The sequence below is a fragment of the Elephas maximus genome, chromosome 3 (genome assembly GCF_024166365.1).
Source record: "Elephas maximus indicus isolate mEleMax1 chromosome 3, mEleMax1 primary haplotype, whole genome shotgun sequence".
Classification (NCBI taxonomy): Eukaryota; Metazoa; Chordata; class Mammalia; order Proboscidea; family Elephantidae; genus Elephas; species Elephas maximus.
In genome coordinates, this window is record NC_064821.1 from 94,247,785 (window position 1) to 94,267,081 (window position 19,297).

Sequence of the window (19,297 nt, forward strand, 5' to 3'; positions counted from 1 at the left end):
CTCTCTCTATCCTCCCATCCCCCCTCCAGACAAGAGTTGCCAACACAATCTCAAGTGTCCACCTGATATAATTAACTCACTCTTCATCAGCGTCTCTCTCCCACCCGCTGACCAGTCCCTTTCATGTCTGATGAGTTGTCTTCAGGGATGGTTCCTGTCCTGTGCCAACAGAAGGTCTGGGGACCATGGCCGCCGGGATTCCTCTAGTCTCAGTCAGACCATTAAGTTTGGTCTTTTTATGAGAATTTGGGGTCTGTATCCCACTGATCTCCTGCTCCCTCAGGGGTTCTCTGCTGTGCTCCCTGTCAGGGCAGTCATCGATTGTGGCCGGGCACCAACTAGTTCTTCTGGTCTCAGGATGATGTAGGTCTCTGGTTCATGTGGCCCTTTCTGTCTCTTGGGCTCTTAGTTGTCGTGTGGCCTTGGTGTTCTTCAGTTTCCTCTGCTCCAGGTGGGTTGAGACCAATTGATGCATCTTAGATGGCCGCTTGTTACCATTTAAGACCCCAGACGCCACATTTCAAAGTGGGATGCAGAATGATTTCATAATAGAATTATTTTGCCAATTGACTTAGAAGTCCCCGCAAACCATGTTCCCCAGACCCCCGCGCTTGCTCCGCTGACCTTTGAAGCATTCATTTTATCCCGGAAACTTCTTTGCTTTTGGTCCAGTCCAATTGAGCTGACCTTCCATGTATTGAGTGTTGTCTTTCCCTTCACCTAAAGCAGTTCTTATCTACTGATTAATCAATAAAAAACCCTCTCCCACCCTCCCTCCCTCCCCCCCTCGTAACCACAAAAGTATGTGTTCTTCTCAGGTTTACTATTTCTCAAGATCTTATAATAGTGGTCTTATACAATATTTGTCCTTTTGCCTCTGACTAATTTCGCTCAGCATAATGCCTTCCAGGTTCCTCCATGTTATGAAATGTTTCAGAGATTCGTCACTGTTCTTTATCGATGCGTAGTATTCCATTGTGTGAATATACCACAATTTATTTACCCATTCATCCGTTGATGGACACCTTGGTTGCTTCCAACTTTTTGCTATTGTAAACAGAGCTGCAATAAACATGGGGGTGCATATATCTGTTTGTATGAAGGCTCTTGTATCTCTAGGGTATATTCCCAGGAGTGGGATTTCTGGGTTGTATGGTAGTTCTATTTCTAACTGTTTAAGATAACGCCAGATAGATTTCCAAAGTGGTTGTACCATTTTACATTCCCACCAGCAGTGTATGAGAGTTCCAATCTCTCCGCAGCCTCTCCAACATTTATTATTTTGTGTTTTTTGGATTAATGCCAGCCTTGCTGGTGTGAGATGGAATCTCATCGTAGTTTTAATTTGCATTTCTCTAATGGCTAATGATCGTGAGCATTTTCTCATGTATCTGTTGGCTGCCTGAATATCTTCTTTAGTGAAATGTGTGTTCATATCCTTTGCCCACTTTTTGATTGGGTTGTCTTTTTGTGGTTGAGTTTTGAGAGAATCATGTAGATTTTAGAGATCAGGCGCTGGTCGGAGATGTCATAGCTGAAAATTCTTTCCCAATCTGTAGGTGGTCTTTTTACTCTTTTGGAGAAGTCTTTAGATGAGCATAGGTGTTTGATTTTTAGGAGCTCCCAGTTATTGGGTTTCTCTTCATCATTTTTGGTAATGTTTTGTATTCTGTTTATACCTTGTATTAGGGCTCCTAGGGTTGTCCCAATTTTTTCTTCCATGATCTTTATCGTTTTAGTCTTTATGTTGAGGTCTTTGATCCACTTGGAGTTAGTTTTTGTGCATGGTATGAGGTATGGGTCCTGTTTCATTTTTTTGCAAATGGATATCCAGTTATGCCAGCACCATTTGTTAAAAAGGCTTTCTTTTCCCCAATTAATTGACACTGGTCCTTTGTCAAATATCAGCTGCTCATACATGGATGGATCTATGTCTGGGTTCTCAATTCTGTTTTTTCCTGAGACAGAGAGGTATAAGGAGAAAGTGACTTGAGACTTCATTTCTATTTGATGTTTTTCATATTGATAATTCTAAGAGTTATGACTTCAAAGCTTCCCTTTTTATGATCCCATTTGCAACCTACCCCCGTTCCTTCTTTAAATCGTGACAGTAGAATTAGAGGAAGGTCACTTAGTGTTCTATATTTACATCCAGCATATAAACTTCTGCCTTTCAACATATGTACAAGTTCAGGCAATGGACTGTGTGTGATATATATTAATCATGCCTTATCAAATGGTTCCTTAAAGATAACACATTAAGCCTGACCCTAGAACTTGCTGACGTAGAGACTGATATGGTGCAGCTGAGAGGTATTTCACTTGGCATCAGGCTCCAACACACTAAGTTACTGGCCCATCTCATTCCCTGTAGTAAGGCTTCTGCTGTCCTCTGTGATGCCTTTTTGGGGGTGGGGGGTGGGGGGGAGGATACTTTTTTTTTAATTACTAACAATAATTCCTTGGTGTCATCTTATACCCAGTCCATAGTCAGATTTCACCAACTGCTTAAAAATACCTTTTTACAGTTGAGTTGTCCCAACCAGGATTTAAATAAGGTTCACATGTCCTATTTGATTGTTGTGTCTCTTCATCTGGAGTATGCCTCCTCCCCACTCTTTTTTTTTTTTTTTCCTTCTCTTGCCATTTACTGGTTGCACTGGGTTGGTTGTTACGCACTACAAATTTGTCTGATTGCTTTCTTATGGTAGTATTTAACTTGTTCCTCTATTTCCCATATTTCCTATGGAAGTTAGCTCTAAAGGCTGGACTAGTTTTGGTTCAACTATTTTGGCAAGGATACTTCTAAGGTGATGCTGAGTACTTCATATTTCATATTATAGGGCACGAAGTGTTGGTTGTCTCATCTCATTCCTTTTTTAAAAAAAAATTTAGTATAATGATATATTTATACAGCAAAATATACACTATTTAATCAATTTCTACATGTGTACTTCAGTGACACTGGTTGCATCCTGAAGTTGTACAACCATTCTCTCTACCTTGTGATGTCTTTTTGAAAATTAGAAAAAGACACATCCTCTGGGGAGATACAGGCCCATGCCAGGTTTCAGTGGCTTAGAGAGCAAAGTAAGGACTGAATTTTAGCTGCCACTTATCTCCTGAGTTGGGCACCTTCGTGACATGTCTAAGCTGCACTACTATATCCTCCGGCCTTGCCTGATTATTGGTGTCCCATTGTTAAATTCAGGACAGAGACTGTGGACACAGACCGGAGAGGCTGCTTTCCTTTCCCTTCTCCACACACCCATGATTCTGATCTATACTGTAACTTAATGTTCAAGCAAATCCTCCTCCTCCTCTGTGCTAATTTTTCTCTCTCTGAAAGCTTGAAGGACTGCCCCTTCCCAACCTGGAATATACAGCCCCATTTGCTGGAAATAAGCTTGGCAAGCATAATACCTTTACCCTGATATCTAATTTTTTTTTCATTGTGCAAACCATTTTGAAACAAAAATACTAGAAATAAAAGAGAGAAAATGAACATTGCCCACAATTCTGTCTTCTATGAAATCAACCGTTCTCACTTTTGTACATTATCTTGGTGAACCTTGTCTCCCAGTTCTTAGATTCCAGTCTCTGTCAATGTGTATATGTCATTTTCTCATTGTTGTAGTGAGAACACATTTCATTTTTTGTATTTTTTACTAAATATTACATCCAAAAAATTTTTATTTTTTTATATAGTTCATTCATGCACAATCAAATATTTATATAACCCTGTTGATGTCAAGTCGATTCTGACTCATAGCGACACTATATATTATAGGACAGAGTAGAACTGCCCCATTGGGTTTCCAAGGAGCACCTGGTGGATTCAAACTGCTGACCTTTTGGTTAGCAGCCGTAGCTCTTAACCACCATACCACCAGGGTTTCCAATATTTATATAGTTCCTACAATATATATATTTTTTTTTTACAATATGCCAGGCTTTTTTAGATGCTGATGATTTGATAGTGAATAAGATAAGGCCCTTTCCCAGTGGACTTAATTACTGTAGGGGAAACATCCAATGAACAAATTCATATATATTTCAATGTTAAGTGCTATAAAGAAAAACAAAGCAAGATGAGGAATGGAGAGTGGTGGTATGGAGCATGACCGGTTTAGAAAATACCTCTTAGAGTGAATATACCCTTACTTAACCATTTGCCTATGATTAAACCTGGAGATTGTCCTTCAGTGAGCATCTCCATTTATTTTTCCTTTATTTTATTTTTTAAAATTTTCTGTAGAATAAGGCCCTAGGAAGAGGATTACAAACAGTTTTAGCTCCTGGTTTTTACTATAGAGATAAGGTATTCACAATTCATTTTTAGAAGGAAAAATGTTACCAAGAATCTGGATATGTTCTATTTGCAGTTTCCCAGTGTGCCTTGTGTTCCTATGCCTTCACCCAAGCTCTTCCCTCCGCCTTATATGTCCTCCCCTGCTGTCCCTACTCGACCTACAAAACTCAAGTGTCACCTCCTCCAAGAAGATTTCTTTAGCACCCTAGACTGGTGTTTCTCACAAATTTTAATGTGTATACAAATCACCTGAGGATCATGGTAAAATGTATATTCTGATTTTGTCAGTCTGAGGCAGGGTCTGAGATTTTGTATTTCTAGCGAACTCCCAGGTGCTTGGGATAGTGTTGCTCCACAGACCAGTCTATAGACCAGGGTGTAGACCAAGAGTTCTTAAGCTTTTTATCTTAGGACCCCTGTACACTTTTTAAAATTTCAAAGCCATCACTAGGCCCCAAATGCCCCTCCTATCTCTAACAAACAGCAGTCTACTCTTAGATTCAGAAACATCATTTCTTCTTAAGCATAGTGCCCGAGGTCCATGAGCTTTTCCCTTGAAAAGGTATAAAAAATAAAACCTGCCAAAAAAAAAAAAACTGTCTACAAATCTAACATTATATAAATATGTTAAATTTATTACTTATGACATTTCATTAGGCTTGAAAATAATTTGTGAACTGAATTTTCTCATTTAGCAAAAATCATAGAGTACTTCTGATTTCTGGAAAATTTAGTCAATCATAAGTTAATGAGTTCCTGGGAGCCCAAGAATTTCAAAAGCAAAATTACCACAGTCTTTTAAAAAGTTTTACAACAAAAAGATTATATTTAATATGGGATATGAGTACTTTTAATTAGCTATTTTGTAGAATAGGAACTCTTCAGTTAGAGTGCCCAGGCCCAAGCTGGTTTAAGACAGTCCTACCTCCAACAGTCCTATCTGACCCATACTCAGATGAGCTGATCACTCTCCTTTGCGCCCTCTAGAAAAGCTTGTGGGGTTGGGGGACTGATCTGTTCACTTGTCTTTCCAGCTGGACTCTGGGCTCCTGAGGATCAGGAAGAAGCCAGGTCTGGTAAATCAGTTACCCTAGTGCCTAGCATAAGGTTTGGCACATATATACAAAAAGAGATCAGTAAGTAGCGAATTAAAAAAAGGAAGTCTTTTTAAACGAATGAATGATTATCAGACACGCGCTCATCTTTCTCATTTCCTTCTTTTGCAGTCGTTGCTTTTTGAGCTGTTCATTCTACCAAGGAGAGGAATGACTTTACCTTAGGCAATATGCCAGGCCCTGCACAAAGGGTGGCCAGATGATTCAGCTTGTTCAGGCTGTGACAGAGAAAAAGCTCAGGTACTGTGAGAGCACAGAGGAGGCGACTAGCCTAGACTGAAGGGTCGGAAGAGGCTGGGGAGAGGGACATAGACATGAAATTGGGTCCAGGAAGGACAAGTAGGAATAATGGTTAGCCTGATGGGAGGTAGAGGATAGAGTGGGGAGATGTGGATTTCTGTTAGAGAAACAACATGAATAAAGGCCCCAGCCAGACGGAATAGTTTTCAAGGTAACCAAAAATACTTTAGACAGCTTGGAGTTTAGAATTAATAAGAGAGGGAACAATGCTGCTATTGAGATTGGAGAGGTGGGCATATTTGCAGACCATTTAAGGATTAACAGTTATACAGTATTGGGAAGCCATTGAAGGTTTTTAAACGGGAAGGACATGATAAGATTTGCATTTTAAACAGATAACTCTGTCAAATGTGCAAACAGTAGATTGGATGGGGGCAATGGTGAATGCCACCACTCATCAGTCAGTTTGTTGTACTGTGGTGGCTTGCATGTTGCTGTAATGCTGGAAGTTATGCCACTGGTATTTTAAATACCAGCAGGGTCACTGTTATAGATCGAATTATGTCCCCCCAAAATACGTGTTGTAAATCCTAACCTCTATGCCTGTGGTTGTAACCCCATTTGAGAATGGGTTGTCTTTGTTATAAGACAGGATTAGTATATCTTGAGTCAATCTCTTTCAAGATATACCCAAAACCACTGCTGTCTAGTCGATTCCATTCCGACTCATAGAGACTCTATATAAAAGAGATTAAACAAGCAAGCAAAGAGTAGAGATGCGGGATGAGAGATGCCAAGCCTCCTGAATATCACCCAGGACAGAAGCTCGAAGATACAAGGACCTTCCTCCAGAGCCAACAGAGAGAGAAGTTCTTCCCCTAGAGCCAGCACCCTGAATTCAGACTTCTAGCCTCCTGACTGTGAGAAAACAAATTTCTGGTTATTAAAGCCACCCAATTGTGGTATATTTGTTATAGCAGCACTGGATAACTAAGACAGTCGCCCATGGTGGACAGATTTCAGTGGAGCTTCGAGACTAAAACAGACTGGGGAAAAGGACCTGGTGATCTACTTCTGAAAAAACTGGCTGCTGAAAACCTTATGGATAGTAGCAGAACATTGTCTGACATAGTGCCTTTCTTCGGAATGGCACAAATATGGATCTCTTCCAGTCAGTTGGCAGTAGCAGTCTTCCAAATTTCTTGGCATATACCAGTGAGGAACTCCTTTTGTTGAAACATCTCAATTGGTATTTCATCAATTCCTGGAGCCTTGTTTTTTACCAATAACTTTAGTGCAGCTTGGACCTACTTCTTCCTTTAGGACTATAGGTTCTTGATCATATACTACCTCCTGAAATGGTTGAATGTCGACCAGTTCTTTTTGGTACAGTGATTCTGTATATTCCTTCCATCTTCTTTTGATGCTTCCTGTGTTGTTCAATAGTTTCCCCATAGAATCCTTTAATATTGCAATTTGAGGCTTGAACTTTTTCTTCAGTTCTTTTGGCTTGAGAAAGGCCAAGCGTTTTCTTCCTTTTGGTTTTCTAACTCCAGGTCTGTGGATATTTCGTTATAATACTTTACTTTGTCTTCTTGAGCCAGCCTTCAGAATCTTCTGTTCAGCTCTTTGATTTCATCATTTCTTCCTTTCACTTTAACTACTCAATGTTCAAGAGCAGCTTTCAGAGTCTCTTTTGACATCCGCTTTGGTCTTTTTTTTCTTTCCTGTCTTTTTAATGACCTTTTGCTTTCTTCATGTATGATGTCCTTGATGTCATTCCACAACATGTCTGGTGTTCAATGCGTCAAATCTATTTTTGAGATGATCTTTAAATTTAGGTGGAATATACTCAAAGTCGTATTTTGGCTCTTATGGACTTACTCTAATTTTCTTCAGCTTTCAACTTGAACTTGCATACGAGCAATTGATGATCTGTTCCACAGTTGGCCCTTGGCCTTCTTCTGACAGATATTGAGCTTCTCCATTGTCTCTTTCCACAGATATAATCAATTTGATTCCTGTGTATCCATCAGGTGAGGTCTATGTACATAACCCAAACCCATTGCCGTGGAGTCGATTCCAACTTAAAGCAACACTATAGGACAGAGTAGAACTGCCCCATGGGGTTTCCAAGGAATGCCTGGTGGAATCAAACTGCCAACCCTTTGGTTAGCAGCCGTAGCTCTTAACCATTATGCCACCAGGGTTTTCATGTGTATAGTCACTGTTTATGTTGTGGAAAAAAGCTACCTGAAATGAATAAGTCTCTGGTCTTGCAAAATTCTATCATGTGATCTCCAGCGCCTTTTCTATTATCAATGCCATATTTTCCATCTACCAATCCTTCGTCGTTTCCAACTTTCACGTTCCAGTCACCAGTAATTATCAATGCATCTTGATAGCATGTTCAATAAATTTCAGACTGCAGAAGTTCATAAAAATCTTCAGTTTCTGCATCTTTGGCATTACTGGTTGACTCGTAAATTTGAATAATAATCATATTAACTGGTCTTCCTTGTGGGCGCATGGATGTTATCCTATCACCGACAACGTATTTCAAGGTTGATCTTGAAATGTTCTTTTTGACAGTGAATGCAATGCCATTCCTCTTCAATTTGTTATTTCTGGCATAGTAGACCATTTGTTTGATTCAAAATGGTCCATACGAATCCATTTCAGCTCACTGATAGTAGTATATCGATCTTCAAATGTCCCGTTTAATTTTTGATAACTTCTAATTTTCTTTGATTCATACTTCACACATTCCACGTTCTAATTATTAATGGAGGTTTGGAGCTGTTTCTTCTCATTTTGCGTCTTCCACATCAGCAAATGAAGGTCCTGAAAGCTTGATGCCATCCACGTCATTAAGGTCAACTCTACTTTGAGGAGGCAACTCTTCCTTAGTCGTATTTTGAGTGCCTTCCAACCTGAGGGGTTTCTTTGGAATGGCGATCCAACAGAATGTGGAAATTATTGAACAATATCATTAATATCACACACAAGTAAAATTATGCTAAGGATAATTAAAAAATGGTTGCAGCAGTATGTATCAAGAGGGAACTGCCAGAAATTCAAGCTGGATTCAGAAGAGGACATAGAATGAGGATATCATTGCTGATGTCAGATGGATCTTGGCTGAAAGCAGAGAATACCAGAAAGATGTTTACCTGTGTCTTATTGACTATGTAAAGACATTCAACTGTGTGGATCATAACAAATTATGGATAACATTGCAAAGAATGGGAATTCCAGAACACTTAACTGTGCTCATGAGGAACCTGTACATAGACCAAGAGGTAGTCGTTTGAAGAGAACAAGGGGATACTGCATGGTTTTAAACGAGGAAAGTTGTGTGTGTTAGGGTTGTGTCCTTTTATCATATTTATTAAACCTGTAAACTGAGCAAATAATCTGAGAAGCTAGACTATAGAACATGGCATTAGGATCGCAGGAAGACTAACAACCTGTGATATGCAGATGATACAACCTTGCTTACTGAAAGTGAAAAGGACTTGAAGCACTTACTGATGAAGATCAAAGACCACAGCCTTCAGTATGGATTACACCTCAATTTAAAGAAAACCAAAAAAGCAAAAACCCAATAAGCAACATCATGATAAATGGAAAAAAGATTAAAGTTGTCAAGGATTTCATTTTACTTGGATCCACAGTCAACACCCATAGAAGCAGTGGTCAAGAAATCAAACGATGCATTGCAAATTTGCTTCAAGAGACCGCTTTAAAGTGTTGAAAAGCAAAGATGTCACTTTGAGAACTAAGGTGTGCCTTACCAAGCCATGGTATTTTCAATTACCTGGTGTGCATGTGAAAGCTGGACAATGAATAAGGACGATCAAAGAAGAATTGACTCCTTTGAATTACCGTGTTGGCAAAGAATACCGAATATACCATGGACTGCCAGCATAACGAACAAATATGTCTTGGAAGAAGGACTGCCAGAATGCTCTTTAGAAGCGAGGATGGCAAGACTTCGTCTCACATACTTTGGATATGTTTATAAGGGCGGAACATTCCCTGGAGAAGGACGTCATGCGTGGTAAAGTAGAAGGTCATCGAAAAAAGAGGAAGATGCTCAACTAAATGGATTAACACAATGGCTGCAACAATGGGCTCAAATATAGGAACCATTGTTGTGAGAATGGCGCAGTACGGAGCAGTGTTTTGTTTTGTTGTACACAGGGTCGCTATAAGTCAGAACCAACTCTGTGGCACCTAACAACAACAACAATGGTGAATGCAAGGAGAACAGCTGGGAGTCTATTGCCCTAGTCACTGAGAGATTATGGTGGCTTGGACTATAAATACCCACTGCTGTTGAGGCGATTCCGACTCATAGCGACCTATAGGACAGAGTAGAACTGCCCCACAGAGTTTCCAAGGAGCGCCTGGCGGATTTGAACTGCCAACCTCTTGGTTAACAGCTGTAGCACTTAACCACTACGCCACCAGGGTTTCCGGACTTGGACTATAAAAAATAGCGGTGGGAATAAAAAGAAATGGAGCAATCTGAGATAAACAGCTGGAACAATCTCTTTGGCTGTGATGTTGGAGAATAAGGAAAGTGATTGGAGAGGTAGGGAGAGTTCATTAATAAGCTTGCACTTTATTCTGAAAGGATAAAGGGAGGCCATTTACATTTTAACCAAGGGAATGATCCATTTAGATATGCGTTTATAAATAGATCACTTGGCAGCTGAGGGTGTTGAGATTATCGGAATAGTGCACACGGCGGAGCTCAGCTGAGACAAACCGGGCGGAAGCACGGAGTGGAGAGGAGCGAGAGGCTGGAGAGGCTTCGAAGTCAGGTACCGAGCCAAACTGTCACAAAAATAAGCAGAAACTGACGCAGCCCCAGGAACAGCTGCTAGCGGGGAAGAGGAGGTTGGTCAACGCGCCGCGGGAGCCGCCCAGGCCTCCCGGCGCCGAGGGCGGGACCAGGGCACGCACAGCGGGATGACGCAGGGCCCAGGCCGGCCTTGTTCTGGCCGCCGCCGCCGCCGCGCTGAGGCGGAGTAGGATGAGGCCCGCGGTCGGGGCTTCGGCGTCGGCGGGGACAGCAGCAGCTGAGGCAGCAGCTGAGGCAGCCGTGACGGCCGCGCCCCCCCCTCCTGACCTGGATTAGGCCCAGCAGCTCCGTGGCCGCCGCCGCCCCGCGGGGGGGCGGGGTGGGGAAGTGCCCCGTCTCCCCGCCCCCCCCAACACCGCCTGGCAGGAGGCAACCGTCGCGACCCCAGTGGAGCCCGCGGCCCAGGCTTGAGCCCCCACCCCCGGGGGCTGGCATGAGCGGCCCCTCGGCGGCGCCGGGGGGCGGGGGAGCCGCTGCCGCCTGAGCTCCGGCCTGCCGCCCGACCCCACCTCGCCGACCGAGGCTGACCGCGGAGCGTGCAGACGGCCCCGCCACTCCTTTCTTCCTCCCCCAGATTACACACCCCAGCCCCGGAAGATGGGGAACTGTCTCAAATCCCCCACCTCGGATGACATCTCCCTGCTTCACGAGTCTCAGTCCGACCGGGCTAGCTTTGGTGAGGGGACGGAGCCGGATCAGGAGCCGCCGCCGCCATATCAGGTAGGGGAGGTTGTGTGTTCGAGAAAGCGGGGGGGGGAGGGGGGGAGGGGGGGGGAGGGGCGGGGGGCGAGGATCAGGCAGGTCTGGCCGAGATTTGAGGGGGCTTCAGGACCATCACTGCCCCTAGCCCCGGCTAGGCCTGGTTGGGGCTGTTTGCTATTCTGGGGCTGAGTCTTAAGGGTGATTGCCCTCCACTCCCAGAATAGGGGTGATCCTTCACCTCCCCTCTGGCACCGTGTAGGGGTGGTGCTCTCTGTCCTTGCGTTCTGGGAGCGAGTTTGCGGTCATATCCCTTTGGCAAGAGTCTGGTGATTAGTTTGTGAAGTTTTGGAGTGACATTATTTTCCTGCCTTTATGTCTGAATCCAAAAGTCGGAGTTGTGGGGTTGGGGGTAATTTCCTCATCGTACCGCCAGCTGGATTATGGGTTCTGGATAAGTAAGTGGTTACCTCCCACCAACTCCATTTGTATTTTCATGTGTGATCATCTTCCCCTCCCCCCTCCTACCCCCACCCCTCCTTCTGTCTGTGTTAATTGGATCTGGTGGGTGTTCATTTCTCCCTCTACTTGGGAGAGGATCTCCAACTGGTGATTTTAGTCCCAGCGACATTGAGTTACTTGTTTATATGTATGTATATATTTGTTGATTTTTTTTTAACCCCACCTCACTTTTGCTCCACCCCTATGACACACCTTATAAAATGTGCTGACTTAATAAAACTTGATTAGCTTCAGAACTTTGGAAACCTTTAAACCTGACTTGGGAAATACCTTCTGTTAGTTGTGATTCTCTCTGTATCAAAGGCTTTCTCCTAAATAGGTTTCATTGCGTTTTGTACAGCAACCTGCAGGCCCAGATGTGTTTACAGAGTTAATAAGAAACTAAAACAGGAAACTCAAAATAGAATATGCAGATGTTAATAATCCATCATACATATACACCCCTTTTCTTCTGCGTTTCCAATTTTAAATGATGTTGAATAAAAACTTTTTTCCCAGAAGGGCTTGAATATTTAGTCCTTAGTTTTTTCCTGAAGGGAGTTTAGTTTTTCTAACTGGGCGGTCTCCTTTGTTGTTTCATGTGGTGACATCATTATCTAGTGTTCTTTTTTCATTCCTGTGTAAACTTGTGTCTCATCACACAAGAAAAACCTGATCACATATGCTGGTTTTCTGAGTAAAACCCTTCAGAGACCTTTCATATCTATCAATCAAGCCCAGTCTTATTGTGGCATACAGATTCCCCCATGACTTATCTCTCACATTCTGTATTCCAGGCCTGCCAAGTACACCAGGCTGTTCACACCTCTCTACCCCCGCCCCCCCCCCAAGGTCTGCCAGGTGAACATCTGATTCCCTTTGAGAACTCAGTTGTTAGGTCCACATATCTGAAGCTTTTCCTGATATTCCCCTACCTCTATCCCTGAATCCATCACTCTCATTTGTGTCCCCTTGTGCGCATCTGTAAGCACTACCTGTAACATTTTAGTGAATGTTCTTGTTTAGTTAGATGAATGTCACATCCTTGAGGAGTTCCCTCCTCCCCCAGTATAAGCTGCATGAAGGTAGACCGTGTGTCTTCCTGTTTGCTGCTGAATCCGCAGCGTCTGGCACATAGTATTCAGTAACTGGGATAAATGAATATACCCCTTGAGAACAGGAACTGTGACTCCAATATTTTGCACATTTTCTGCCACATAAGAAGCACTTAAATGTTGAATGAATTAATGAATTTAAATTCAGTATCATGTTTTCTACATTTACACACCCATTTCCCCAAAGAATTGTCACAGTGGTAATCTTTTAAAAATGCAGGCCACATCTGGACGTCTTTCCGAACAAATATCTTTTGAGTGAAGCAAGTAACCTGTGTTTATACTTGCCTTTGTCACCCCCCCATATATATGTTTGTGTGTGCATATATATATATGTAATTCATTTCCATTTCAGGAGAGACAGTTTTTTAGAGATGTGAACTTTTATTTCAGAGTTCCCCCTTTTGTGTTCTCTAGCCTGTTTCCAGGCAAGTTGAATGTCTTGACTTGTTGCCCTCTCTCCTATCCTTATGGTAATTACGGTATTAAGGAGTATTTCTTTAGAATTTATGGAAATAATATAGTATTTGCCCTAACCAGAAGGACTAGATGATAATGATGGTTTTTTGGTATCACAAAGGAACAGTTTTTGAAACATGTTATTTCTGACAGTGGGTATTTTCTTGTGGTTACCCTTTCCTGAAGTGAATGATATGCAAATTTAGTATCATTTGGAAGAAAATAATTACTTTAAAAGGTGGGAGCGTAAAAAGAGAAACTTGTGCAAAAAATGTCCCCCGAAGGAAATAATATTTCTTAGGAATGGTTAATTTACATGATCTAAGAAACACCAAATAAAATATTTTTGGTAAATGATTTATAATGTTTTCATTGGATCTAAGTAATGTATTTTTGTAAAAGAATTAGTATATAATTAACAGCTACAGGAATATAGGCTTATTTTTTAAGAAATTGTTAGCTGCAATGGGATTTTTTTTTTTTTTAGTAAAGAATAGCTGATTATAAAGAAACACATGTTGTTTTTCTGTAGTGAGTAGTTATGTAATAAGTAATTAAAGGATGTCTTTGGTGTTGTTTTTGTTGCACAATGTATGTATATGCCAAGAGCTCTGTAGGGTAAACTTTTCTAAGTTCCAGTTATTCCCTTTTAACAGTATCTGACAGATTTGTTTGACTGAAGTTATTCAAAACTGACTTTTCCCCTTAAAAAACCCTATACCATTATAAAGTTTGTAGGAAGTGCATACTTCTCTCCTGGGTTAGTTTAATAGCCTCTTAACTGGTCTCCCTGCTTTTACCCTTGCCTCCCTGCAGTGTGTTCCTAACAGAATCTGTACTCCCCGTGCTCCTCGTATATCTCTATGACATTTTTCCTTCTACCCTCCCCCTTGTTAGCTTCTGTCCAACCTCACTGGCCTCCTTGCTCTTCCTAGAACACTCTATGACCTTTGCCTTGGTTTTCATTGTGCCTGGAGTACTCTTCCTGCAGGTGTCACCATAGCTGACTCCCTTACCTCCTTTAAGTCTTTACTCAAATGTCACCTTAATCAAGCCCTATTCAAAATTGTACTGTGGAATTTCCATTTACCCTGCTCCCAAAGCGCTTGCTTGTTTCTGACACTATGTGTAATGTTTATTGTTTTCCTCCTACTAGGTGGTGAGCCCTTGAGGAGAATAATTTGTTTGTTTTAAAATTGGTGTTTTCCACTTACCTAGAAAAGTCCCTGGCACATAATAGGCACTCAGTTACTGGATGAATGAATGAGTAAATGGATTTATTTTAAATGAATTAGTATGTTTTATTTAGAGGCAGGTGCAGTTGAACATTTTATGAAGTGCATATTCCTACTCCCTTTTTTTTCTATATTAAAAGTCAGTTTTAAAAAGTTTAAAAATCAAGTTCCAGTAATATAAAGTATAGGGATTGATTTAAAACGATAAAATAATTGTTATTGGTAAAGTAACAAATTAGTCTTTTTTTGCCCTGTATATATTCCACCATAAAATGTTTATTTTATGAGAAAGAACTTGAATTCCTGTCTTTAAAGAAATTGGAGGGACAAGGTTAGAGCCCTTCTTGAATTAGAAGGTGTCTTAGTTTCTTAACGCTGCTATAACAGAATTTATTATCTCACAGTAAAAAAAAAAAAAAACCTACTGCCGTCGAGTCAATTTCGACTCATAGGACAGAGTAGAACTGCCCCAGAGAGTTTCCAAGGTTTAGGAGTTTAGGAGGCTAGAAATCTGAATTCAGGACACCTGGCTCTAGGGGAAGGCTCCCTCTTTGTTGGCTCTGGAGAAATATTCTTGTCTCGTCTCTGTAGCCAGCCATCCTTGGAGTTCCTGGGCTTGTAGGCTGGCCTGCTTTCATTGTCTTCAGATAATGTCTGTCTTCCCTCTGTGTCTGTCTTTTGTGCCTTATCCGATCTTTTATATCTCATAAACATATCCTACACTGATATGGCCTCATTGACATAACAAAGAAAACTCAGTTCCCAACCACAGGTACACCTGTTGCCATTGGGTCGATTCCAACTCATAGGATCCCTGTAGAACAGAGTAGAGCTGCCTCATAGAGTTTCCAGGGAATGCCTGGTGGATTTGAACAGCTGACCTTTGGTTAGCATCTGTAGCACTTAACCACTATGCCAACAGGGTTTCCGTCCGTAGGTATGGGTGTTATGATTTGTAGCACATATTTTTGAGGTGCACAGTTCAATCCTTAACAGAAGGTAAAAGCATATGCTCTTGGCACACCCTCTACCAACTCTCTTTTCCCTGAATCTTTAAAAAGAATCCAGAGGAAATCTGTGTACAACACTCATCAAGGATGTCTTGGAAGGGCAGTGAAGGAGGGAAGATAAGTCATAAAAGACTGGGAGTGAAGGTCTAATAAGAGGGGGTGGGGGCAGGTAGGCAGCCCAGCTCAGAGAGGTATATGTGAACAGCTTGAGTGGGGTACCGATCTGTCAAGTGTCCTGTTTGTCATATGCTAATCGACAGCAGTGGGTAATCCTATTAGAACAAGAGCTTAATATTTATTGAACAACAGTAAAAACCCCACTTTGCATTATTTCTATCTGAATGTATATAAATAAAGATTGGTATCTTTCATTTATGCTGTAGTTACATAGTTTGAAATTTACTAATCTCCTTTCCCTTGCTGTATACTTTGTGATTATTACATTTGGGATTTTAAAATCAGAAGAAGAAAGTAAGTTTTTAACACAGCAGCAAGTGAAGGTATAGCTCTGGTTTTGGAGTCATGTGGACCTGGATTCAGATGTTCCATTTACATGTAAAATATGAAAAAGGAAAGAGAGTTAAGTCAGATTTTGTTGATTTCAAGGAATTTCCTTTCACGAATCACAAAACATAACATTTTGGGTATTTTAAATTATGACTGAATAAAGCTGTCTTCAATACACTTTTTCTTAAAAAGACCAGGCCTATCCTATAGAACTCATTAAAAGTAATCCTCTGCCTTTAAAAATCTGGAATATAATAGAGTACTTATTTTTAAGCATTCAAAGCTACAATAATAGTGTATTAATGCCTCATGTTTCTGATGTCTTTTTGAAGTTAAATTCAGGTTATTGAGATTTTTTTTTTTTTTTTTAATATTACCATTGTGTTTACCATTTCGGTAGAAATTATCCCAGCATATGTTTCACATATCTTGGCCTTTTAAAACAAATTATTTAATTTTTAAAAATTTCCTTTGTGTGAAAATTTTCCCTTCCTTGGTCTTGAAGAAATTCTACTTCTTCGTTGAGGTACGGATCAACTCTGACCTCTTCAATACCTTCCCTGGCGAATTTTTTTTCTTTCACTTCTGACTCTAAGTACTTTTTAAACGTGCTATTTATCTGAAATCATACGTTGCCTTGTGAATTAATTAGCTCTTGATATTTTAACAGTATTTCCTAGGCTACAATTTCCTCAAAAAATGTTAAGCTTTTAAAATTTTCTCAGTACAGTAGAATGGCACCTACACATTGTGAACAGTGAATGTTTGATGATTGACTGACTTAACATCTGTCTTCTACCTCTTCTGCTGTCATCACTGTAATTGAGGTCCTCATTACCTCTCATAACAATAACCCAGTTGGTGTCCCCTCTCCTCCCCATTGTTTCATTCTATGCCACCAGATAAATCATACCTCAGATTCCTTTTCTCTTCATCCTTAATGGTTCTTCATGTCTAACCGCTGAAAATCTGAACATTCAAAGTCATGATCTGGTTTCTTATACCTTTCCAGCTTTATAATCTTTTACTTTACTATGTATACTCCAGTCAAACTGAACAGTTTGCTATGTTCCATATATGCCTCCTGCTTTCCTGCCTCTGTGCCTTTAATCATTCTATTCCCATTGCGCAGAATGCCCTTCCCTTAATCCTCTAGCATTCAGGATCCAGCTGGAATTCCATGAATCCCTTCTGATCTCCCCCAACATACGTCATTTCTTAATTTGAACTCCTTTAGTGCTTTGTTTACCACTCTTCACACTTCCTATTCTAATTATTTGTGACAGTGTCACATCTCTACTAGAATCCAAGTCTGATTTCATTTTTGAATTGCTAGAACTGTGTATTTCATATAGTAGACACTCAAATATTTGAGTAAATATGGAAATCAGTCCCTGTATTTTGCTGTAAGAAGTGTGAAGTTTCATGGCTGTTTGCTTCTGTGTAAAATCTTCCCAGTGTCCTGTGTTTCAGTGCTTGACCTTTGTACTTTAAAGGGCTGGGCTATTTCTCCCACATTAGCTGTTTTAACTGACTGTATTCACTTTTGTCCTATCACTTCTAATTTATACTTTGGGACAGCTCATCTCTTCGCATCTTTTTTCATTTGAGTTTGATTCTGTGCCCTGTGTAATTTAACCTGCCTAGGGATTTTTTTAAATAAATAAGCAAAGGTATTTCTGTTTATGGCCATTATGGCAGTTTTTGTTTGTGTATTGTCTCCCACTCTGGTAAGGCATTAAGAATGTTTTGTACCTTTAAGAGTAGGACAGTATGTGTGTCAGAGTTTAAATTCTAGAGCTAATTATAGGGTAACTTGAGAAGATAGGGGCAATAAGTGTCTTGGTACATAAGATCTGAGAAGTTGAGTTTTCTTAAAATATTTTTTTAGGTAATACTTTCTACAAACCTGCATATTTTATAGAAGAATTTAGGTCTTTAAAAATCTTAAAATACTAGAGGCAGAATGGAATTTTTTTTTTTAAGGACTTAATTTTATTTAATTTTTTCCAAATAGAAGAGTAAAAACCTACTATAGGTCCTCCATGATTTTGTTCTTCAACTTTGTACCACTTCTTTGTCTCTTTGTCTTCTGTCTTTACTCTTAGCCACGATAGTGTTGAAATTGGAAGAGAGGAGTGAAAAAGAGGATGGTTGTAGACATTGGAATTGGAATTAAAGAGATGTTATATTTCTTTGTCATCTTGCCCCAAGTCATTTCTGAGTATAATTATCTTCTGTGTTTCGCCCTCCTTCAAGTAAAGAGTTAGGGGCCATATTAAACTAAGGCATGATATATTTCTGTCCTGTTATTAAAAAAAAAAGGCTGTAAAGAATTTCCAGAAGTTGATTCCTTACTAGTAACTTTTTTTTCCCTAAATTTTATTTGTTTTGTTTTTGTTGTTAAGAAATGTACACAGCAAAACGTACACCAGTCCAGCAGTTTCTGTGTGTACAATTTAGTGACATTGATTACATTCTTCGAATTGTGCAGCCATTGTTGCCTTCCTTTTCTGGGTTGTTCTTCCCTCATTAACATAAACTCAGTGCCACCCCCCCCCCCCCCGCCCCCAGTAGAGTTGCAGTTGTCAGTTTGATCCCCTGTCTTAAAAGAGCATAATGCTCAAGGCAGGCCTTTTTTTTTTTTTTTTACTAGTTAAGCTAAACTGTTGTTCGATTTTAAGAAAACTTCATGGGATATTTTTGGTTTAAAGTTTAAAGATTATCTCAGGGCAGTGATTTCAGTGGTTCATCCACCCCCTCCATGGCTCCAGAGAGTCTAGAGTCCATTTGAAATTGGATTCTAGAATTTGAAATTCTGTCCTGCATTTTCCCCATTTTGATCAGGATTCTTCTACAGAATCTTTTGTGAAGATGTTCGGTAATGGTAGCCAGACACCATCCAGTTCTTCTGGTTTCATGGCAAAGGAGGTGGTTGTTCTTGGAGGCAGTTAGCCACACATTCCATATCCTCCTCCTATTCCTGATTTTCCTTCTTCCTGTGTTGCTCCAGGCAAATAGAGACCAATTGTTGTGCCTTGGATGGCCACTTGCAAGGTTTTAAGACCCCGTGCACTGTGCAGCAAACTAGGGCGTAGAATAGAAGCACTAAACATGTGTTCAGGCCAGTTAACTGCGATGTACCATGAAACCGTGACCCTAAACCTCCAAATCAGGGAGCCACATCCCATGACTTATTTGATTGCACATAAGCAGCTACTCTTTGTTGTT

General features: G+C 40.7%; 1 protein-coding gene across 1 annotated transcript in view; it reads left to right on the forward strand.

The window, feature by feature from the left end:
• Window positions 1-11,062: 11,062 nt before the first annotated feature.
• The window catches only part of RNF11 (ring finger protein 11), a 54,540-nt gene continuing 46,305 nt past the window's right edge, over window positions 11,063-19,297 (forward strand). Inside the window, exon 1 of the mRNA XM_049875204.1 lies at window positions 11,063-11,260. Coding sequence (XP_049731161.1) covers window positions 11,138-11,260 — 123 coding nt within the window. The 5' untranslated portion in view covers window positions 11,063-11,137. The remainder of the gene's footprint in view (window positions 11,261-19,297) is intronic.